At 38.3% G+C, this 8,048-nt stretch overlaps 1 protein-coding gene across 1 annotated transcript; it reads right to left on the bottom strand.

Annotated features, from left to right (window-relative positions):
* Positions 1–46: 46 nt before the first annotated feature.
* LOC147334309 (coxsackievirus and adenovirus receptor homolog) lies at positions 47–4,030 on the bottom strand. Its single transcript, XM_086286732.1, has 3 exons — positions 3,783–4,030; positions 2,235–2,594; positions 47–1,838 (listed from the first exon to the last, which is right to left on the bottom strand). Exons 1-3 carry the CDS (start codon positions 3,832–3,834, stop codon positions 1,630–1,632), a joined length of 621 nt encoding a protein of 206 aa, XP_086142858.1. The 5' UTR covers positions 3,835–4,030; the 3' UTR covers positions 47–1,629.
* Positions 4,031–8,048: the final 4,018 nt, after the last annotated feature.

The following is an 8,048-nucleotide window of genomic DNA, read 5'->3' as shown; positions in this document are numbered from 1 at the left end:
GTAACAATAATCATGAATTAAATACAAAACGCACTTACAGCAGCAATTCAGTTCAATTCAGTTTTATTTACATAACATCAAATCACAACAGCCGTTGCCTCAAGGTGCTTAATAATATTTTGTAATGTAAATATCTTACAAAAATACAGAGAAAACCCCAATAATCAAACAACCCCTTATCAGCAAGCAGTTGGCGGCAGTGGGAAGGAAAAAGTTCCAGCAGAACCAGCCTCAGTGAGGGGCGGGGCAATCTGCCATGACCAGTTGGAGATGAGGTGATGAAGATGTGATAAAAGACACACCGTGGACGAGGTGATCAGTGTATCATTCAAAGACAACAGAAATAAGTTAACAGAGAAAATAATATTTACGAGGACCTGCTCTGTAAATGAAATCAACACATAATTTAAAAAATAAAAAATAAAAAAAAATCTGACAAACTTCTACTTCCTACTACACTTGGCACCTTCCTCCATGAAACTGAACTGGACTGTTTTGGCAGTTCCTTGAATGAGGTCCAGTTTGGAGGAGAGGTGACAAACAAATTACTCAAATATAAATTTTAAAATTGGCGTTTTCATCAGACCCTTTGGACTCGGAGTTGGCAGCACAACACTGACACCAAATAACAAACCTTGGCTGGTGCTTTTGTAGTGAAATAAATAAATAGTTAACTTAAGTCAGAAAGAGTCATTTGATGCCAGTGTTACATTAAATTCAGTTATTACAGTATGTACAAAATAAATCATCAGCTTAGAAAATGTAAAGCTTTGTTCACTGTATAAAAACACTTCACAGATAATAGTCAGGGCACAGATTTAAAGCAGAAAATGAATCCTTCCTTTAGCACTAAACAATGCTGTGGTGTAAACACAGTCAGCCCAGTCTCACAGGAAATATGAAACAGTCACAAAACAGTGTTTGTGTTCAGTGACACAAATGTTCACTTCATCACAGCCAGCATGACTTCATAATCATGTATTTCGTGAGTGTAGCACATCTGTTTGTCAAACTCTTTACTGAGAATAAAGACTCTTTTTTTAAAAACTCTGACTTTGAAAGAATGCCAACTGGCATCTCCATCCAACCCCAACCCAGCAGTTTCAGCCCCTCCAACATCAGGATGTGGACTTTAAAAGGGGAAAATATTAATTTAGTGTTCAGGGACATGAAGCACAATTAGAAGTTGTGACTGCTTCATAAAGTGCTGTGAGACTGTTTGGACTGTTTGAGGTAACATGTTCATGCATAAGAGTTCACACCCTTTGATCAATGAACACACCAATCGTGTTAAAAAGCTTGTAATGCTCTGAGTTTAGGAAAGAGAAATCCCACATTCAGCACCACGAAATCTGTGGATCAGATTTAAATGTTTTACGCAGCATGGGAACAAACAGGAAACAATTACCAGGAACCTATTTATCAGCAACTCAAAGCTCCCACATTTTTAGAGCCCATAGCAGTGGATGATGCTGCAATTATACTCTGGTTTTGTGCTTGTTTCAGCCACCTGTTGGTCAGATTTTCAAATTCTAGAAATGTTTATGAAGTAACATTTATTTCTGTACGTCGTGAGATAATGTCTTGAGCCATGCTGAGTGAAAATATCAAGCTTGGAATAACAGAATTTCAAACTTGCTGCTGTTCAACAGGAGGCTGGTATGAATTCTGAATATGAGGAGTATTACATTTTTTGTAGATCACAAAACCACCAAACACAAGAACCAAAGCAGAAAGTGACAGACCAGCGATGAGCCCAACAGATCCATCCTCCTTCCTTACACCCTCCCTCCCTCCATCCTCCTTCCCTCCATCCTCTGTGTGTCCTCCTGTCTGACCTGCAGGTGAGAAACAGGTGTCAGCTGTCAGGTAGGTGATGAGTGAAGAACAGAACAGAATCCATTTCCTCTTCAAACTGCTGTCAGACATTATCTACTGCACTCTGATCACATCACTCAGACCAACTGCTTTCTGCAAAGTCTGGAATATTATTGGATGTATTTTAGCTTCCATCCTTTTGAAAGTTTAAGTTGAGTCTCGTGTCTGGTACATAGAAAGATTCCCAGCTTCCTGCTCACAGTGAGGCTTATCATCAGTACTCTGTATTATCAGATATACATGAATCAAAAATATCAGTAAGTGGAAAAAGATGGATGGTTGGACCCTTAGGTCTGACTTAACCCACCAATTCTGCTTCATCCAGAGACAAACAGGTAAAGAGGTTTCAGACTCACCTGCATGAATAACCTTCAGGCTAATTTCACTGATGATCTCAGGGGTCACTCTCTTGTCGCGTCCTGAGCCACTCTGATATGAGATGTGGCATTCATATGTCCCGGTGTCGTTAACGGTGGTGTTGTGCAGAATGATGGACATATTTCCACCTTTCATTTGTGGATCTCCCAGCTCCACTCGACCTTGGAACGAGGGATGCTGGTAGGCTTTGTAAGGACGATCTTCTCGGTAGAAAAAGACATAACCATCTGTTTGCATGCCCCTCTTGTTCCACGCTATCACTGTGATAGTCCCTTCAGTGGGACCCTGGCAGTCAAGAGTTGCATCAGCTCCAGCCTCCACTTGAACTTCATCTTGGCCTGAAGGAAGGAGGACACAATCCAGAGGAAGCATGAAGAATGTTAGTATTGCGTGAGGCCCTTCTTTAAAAAAATACTTGTATGCCACTAAAAATCCAGTTTCTTTGGACATTCTCGATTTGGTGTGATCAAGTATCAAAACCTGTGGACATGCAAACTCAACCGGAGCTGTGTCTTAGAATACAAATATCTTTATTGAACACAAGAAATACATTTATTTATCTATGTTTATTGCAATAAAGGAAATAAATGCATGTATCTGTGATTTTTGGATCAACTAATTAAATTAATTAAATTTTTAAATTTAATTAATTTAAAAAACAGACACACAAACAGACACAATTGAAAGGTACAAATGTATTGTGCATGACACGAATTCAAACGTGCTGCAGATGTGTGTCACAAGTTGATCTGGCTGTAGGCTGCGGCACTTGGCCAGAGGTGGCGCTGGTTGACTCGACTCCATGTTAGTGCACAAAGTAAACTGCTCGCTTTAGTTGTGAAGCAAAAACGCTGAATTCGGAGAAATAAACCGTGCAAGGGGAACGATAACGACGACAAGAGTCTCCCGATCGTTTACTCTTGCTGTCCTGTGAACAACATCGGCGTGGTGTTACTTGTTTGCTGTTTTCGCGATCGCGTTGCGCATGAGGATATCACCAGGTAAACTCGCCACATTTTTAAACATTTTGTTGTTCAACAGCATCAAGACTGACGGAGTGTGTTTGAGACAACCTCACAAGTGTCACAGATGACACATTTGGCGTTTTTTTGCTGGTTTGTCGGTAGCAGCTCCTGAAACGCAAGACTGCCACACATCTGTTCGACCAACGCCAGTTGATCTAAACGCCAGTAGATCTGGAACACCGGTCTCCCCTACTTGTGTTTATTAAACACTGGTTGCTAGGCAACAAGTTAGCGCGTGACATTTTTGATTACGCAAGTTGCGTTTCCGCTCTGTTACGATCAATAAAGACAGAAGAAAACGATCGTTATTCATAAACTCTTTCTACGTTTAATGAGAACTTAAAACGGTCACTGTCATCAGCGTGTGTGAGTGTTTCAGAAAACATGTAAGCCTCGGTTAAACGTCGAGAAACTCCGACACGTGACCGTTTTTAACATGTTTACTGATGACTTTTATTTATTTATTCTTTAGTTCGTGTAAGTGTGCTCTTTCTCACTTACCTGTGTGGCCAGGAATTACGGTTAAAAGTAGCACAACTCCCAGAGACTCCATCTGCGTCCACAGAGTAGAGTAACACCGGGTTCACGTGATGGCGGCGTTTAAAAAAAAAAAAAGCACCTAACATTTCTCTTTCATTCTTTCTTACAGTTATATTGGCGGTTGGCAAACAAGTGAAAGGTGCATTACCGCCACCAACTGGTATGGAGTATGGTCTGGAACGACGCCCAAAACCTAACATTTCTCAGCAGCTCTGCCTCCTTTTCTACTACCAGGACATTTAAACAATGGATAATCCGTTTACAGACAAATTCATGCTTTTCTCCTCAACAGAAAGCGTTCCCCGATTGAACAACAGCGCTGTAAAATAAGAAGAATGGCGCCTAATTACAGAGTTAATAATACAGACTTTGTAATATGTCATGTAAAGATTCCTCAGCCAGATTAAGTGTTTACTTACGGGCTCAAAATGTGGTCATAAATATTTTGTACTTGTAAATCAGTTTTGTACTTGTAAAAAAGATTTGTATGCCATCCATCCATCTTCATCCGCTTTATCCGAGGCCGGGTCGCGGGGGCAGCAGCCTAAGCAAAGAGGCCCAGACCTCTCTCTCCCCAGCCACCTCCTCCAGCTTATCCGGGGGAATACCAAGGCGTTCCTGGGGGGAGAAGATTTGTATGTGTAAAAAAAAATTTGTGTATGTGTAAAAAAGATTTGTGTGTTTGTAAAAAAGATTTGTATGTGTAAAAAAGATTTGTGTGTGCGTAAAAAAGATTTGTATGTGTAAAAAAGATTTGTGCGTTTGTAAAAAAGACACACAAATCTTTTTTACACACGCACAAATCTTTTTTACACATACAAATCTTTTTTACAAGTACAAAACTGATTTACAAGTACAAAATATTTATGGCCACATTTTGAGCCCATATTTACTGACAATTGACAGTGATAGTGGACATCATCTTCAGTATTCCAATCAATCCTCTCCACACAGACAATCCCACCCCTTTTCCACTATCTAGTATCAATAGACTACAGAAATACCTCCTTGTAATTACATTATATGTTATGTGTAATTTTTTTTTTTTTTTAATATATACACATATATGTTTCTATCTATCCATACCTACGTATATACACACATACGCACATATACACATTTTCAATAACCCCATTAACACCTGAAGGATACACAACCTACAATTTTATATATATATATATATATATATATATATATATATATATATATATATATATATATATATACATTGAGCTGTCAGTGTTTTATATAACATTAAAGTCCCTGAGGGTATGGCACCAAGCACCATTGAGAATTCCTGAACACTGATTGGAAAATTATTTAGTGCAATAAAGTCGTTGTAAGTAAGTAGTTGTCCCTCTTTATTAACCAGCTGAGCCACCAATAGAATCCCATTTTGGACCCAAGTTTCCAGGAAAAGTGATTTATTTTTATATAAAATATCTCTGTTGTTCCAGATGAGGTATTTGTGAGGTGAGAAGTTGTGTTTATAAATGAGGGTCCACGCTAAGAGGACCTGCTTATGGAAGGATGAAAGCTTTACAGGGAGTTTCTCAACATTGTAATTACAATTTAAAACAAAATTAAAGCCACCAAAACGAGAGAAAATATGATATGGTATAAAGTTCCAGATAGAGGTAGGGTTTCTAAGAAAATGTTTAGCCCAATTAATTTTGAAAGTGTTATTTAAAGTAGAAAAGTCTAAGACGTTAAGCCCACCTGATTCGTACTTATTCATCACAACAGTTTTTCTAATATAATGCGTACAGTTTTTCCATATAAAATTAAAGAGCATACGGTCAATATCTTTACTAATTTTCTTATCCAGATGTAAGGAGAGAGCAGCATATGTTAATCGGGATATACCTTCTGCTTTAGTAATTAACACTCTACCTTTCAAAGACAAGTCCCTTTGCAGCCACTGGTTGAACATAAACCAGAGGCCTCAGAGAAATCACTAATCACAGTAAGGGCTGGTGGGATTTGGTTTGCATTCTTCAAGAAGAGTGTGGTGTCATCGGCTAACTGGCTGATGACGAGCTCCTTATCAGCTATGGTGATTCCTTGTACAACACTGTTTGAAATATTAGTTGCAAGAATTTGTGTACAAAGTAAAAATAAATATGGTGAAATAGGACATCCTTGGCGAATACCACGTTTCAGGTCAAATCTCGGGGTGGAGCCGTTAATCATTTTAATAGAACTATTGCCATTTGTGTTTAAGGTTTTGACAGCTTTACAGAAAGACTTGCCAAAGCCAAATTTTTCCAAAGAGTGGAAAATAAATTGATGTTCAATTGTATCAAAAGCCTTGTTAAAATCCAGGAAGAGAATGAAGCTATTGTCAGGTACCAGATCAGAGTAATCAAGTAAATCCAAAACCAGTCTAATGTTATTAGAAATGTGTCTGTTTCTCATAAAGCCTGATTGTGTCTCATCAATAATTGTTTCCAAGACCTCTTTAATTCTGTTAGCAAGTATTAAGGCCATAACCTTATAGTCATTATTAAGCAGGGAGATGGGTCTCCAATTATCAATAAAGAGTAAGTCTTTGTTTGGTTTTGGAATAAGTGTTATGAGACCTTGAGTAAGAGAAGGAGGGAGGATGTTATTCTCTAAACTTTCTGTAAAAACCTGCAGTAAAAACGGAGCCAGGAGATTAGAAAATGATTTATAAAACTCTGCAGTCAAACCATCTGTGCCGGGAGATTTATTGGCCTTAAGTGCAAAAATGGAATTACAAACTTCCTCCACAGTCAGAGGGCTGTCACAAGAACTTCTATCTTCCACAACAATAGATTTTGGTTTTTAATATTATTGAAAAATCCTGTTGAGACAGCCTCATTATATTTTGAGTCGTATAGTTTAGTATAGAATTCGGCACAGAAATGTGAAATTTCTCTAGGATTGTCAGAGACAATGCCATTAATATTTAGTTGATGAATAGTTTGTTTTTAATCTGTATTTTTCAAGTCTGAAAAAGTAAGCAGAATTTTGTTCGCCCTCCTCCAGCCACCTCTTCCTGGATCTTATGAAAGCACCCTCAGCCTTGCGTCGATATAAACCGTCCAATTTATTTTGAAGTTCTAGTAAACTTAATTTATCTTTCTCTGAGATTTCTTCAGGGGACTTCTGGTAATAAGAGGCAATTCTGCTTATTAGTTCTTGTTCTTCAGCTTTCCTTAATTTAGCAATTTGACTCCCATATCTTCTCAAGAATTTGCATGCTTCAAATTTAAAAAGTTCCCAATTGGTACAAAAGGACTTCTCTCTGTTCGCTTTGTTCCAATAATAAACAATTAAGTTATTAATCTGCATGTTAACCATTTTATCATTTAGTAAAGAATTATTTAACTTCCAATAAGAGAATTTATGAGGTATATTATCCAGTGTAAACATTTGGACATTAATGTAAATTGCTCTATGATCAGTGAGGGGGGTGGCAAGTATATTAACGGTAATATTATCTTTATCAATACAGTCAGAAACAAGCCAAAAGTCAATACGTGATTGCCTGGATCCTGTCTTATTGCTCCAAGTAAAGAGTCTATCATCTGGAAAATTTTCTCTCCAAATATCCACAAGATTAAATTTTCCCATGAAATTTTTTAAGTTTGCACTGTATGAAGACTGCGGCCCTGGAGGCCACCTATCAACCGTATTGTCTAAAGCAATGTTAAAGTCTCCACCAATTAAGAGGACTGAATTTGGGTATTTGGAGAGCCAGAAATTAATTCTTTCTTCTAAGGAGTCAAGTAAGGTAGTAGTGTCCTAAGGTGTCACTGGGGAGTAAACTGCCATTGACTATGTGCACGAGAAAATGCTAACTTCCTGGTTTGAGACCGGATGTGGGGTTGTGCATTTCCGGTAGCTTTACTTTGCGGTCAATCGCTACTGCAAAGCTGGGAACACTCACTGCTGTTGTGTCATAAAAAATCTAATTGTAACAAGTGTCACCTGGCAGTTGTTGCTCTCTGCTAGGTGATTGGCTGAAGAGCTGTGAAAAGTTAGTGGGTGTGTGGGGTGAAGTCAGCGCTCTTCTGTGGAAAAAAAACCAGAGGCAATTAATTCACTCAGGTGCGAGTGGGTATACTGTCTTGTGACCACGAATTCTAATAGAAGAATTGATCAAGCCCTAGATCGACTGCGCGCAGGGAAACTGATCAATATTCTGTGCTGTTTCTGCTGTCCTTTTTTCGTTCTTTGGATTGATTTGTAATTTTGTTT

Source organism: Aulonocara sp. 'chitande type north' Nkhata Bay, linkage group LG3 (assembly GCF_057382095.1).
Source record: "Aulonocara sp. 'chitande type north' Nkhata Bay isolate Kocher_YH1m ecotype deep benthic linkage group LG3, A_spYH_male_GT1.1, whole genome shotgun sequence".
Taxonomy (NCBI): domain Eukaryota; kingdom Metazoa; phylum Chordata; class Actinopteri; order Cichliformes; family Cichlidae; genus Aulonocara; species Aulonocara sp. 'chitande type north' Nkhata Bay.
Note: the sequence above shows the minus strand (reverse complement) of the source record. Positions and strands in the feature narration are given on the sequence as shown.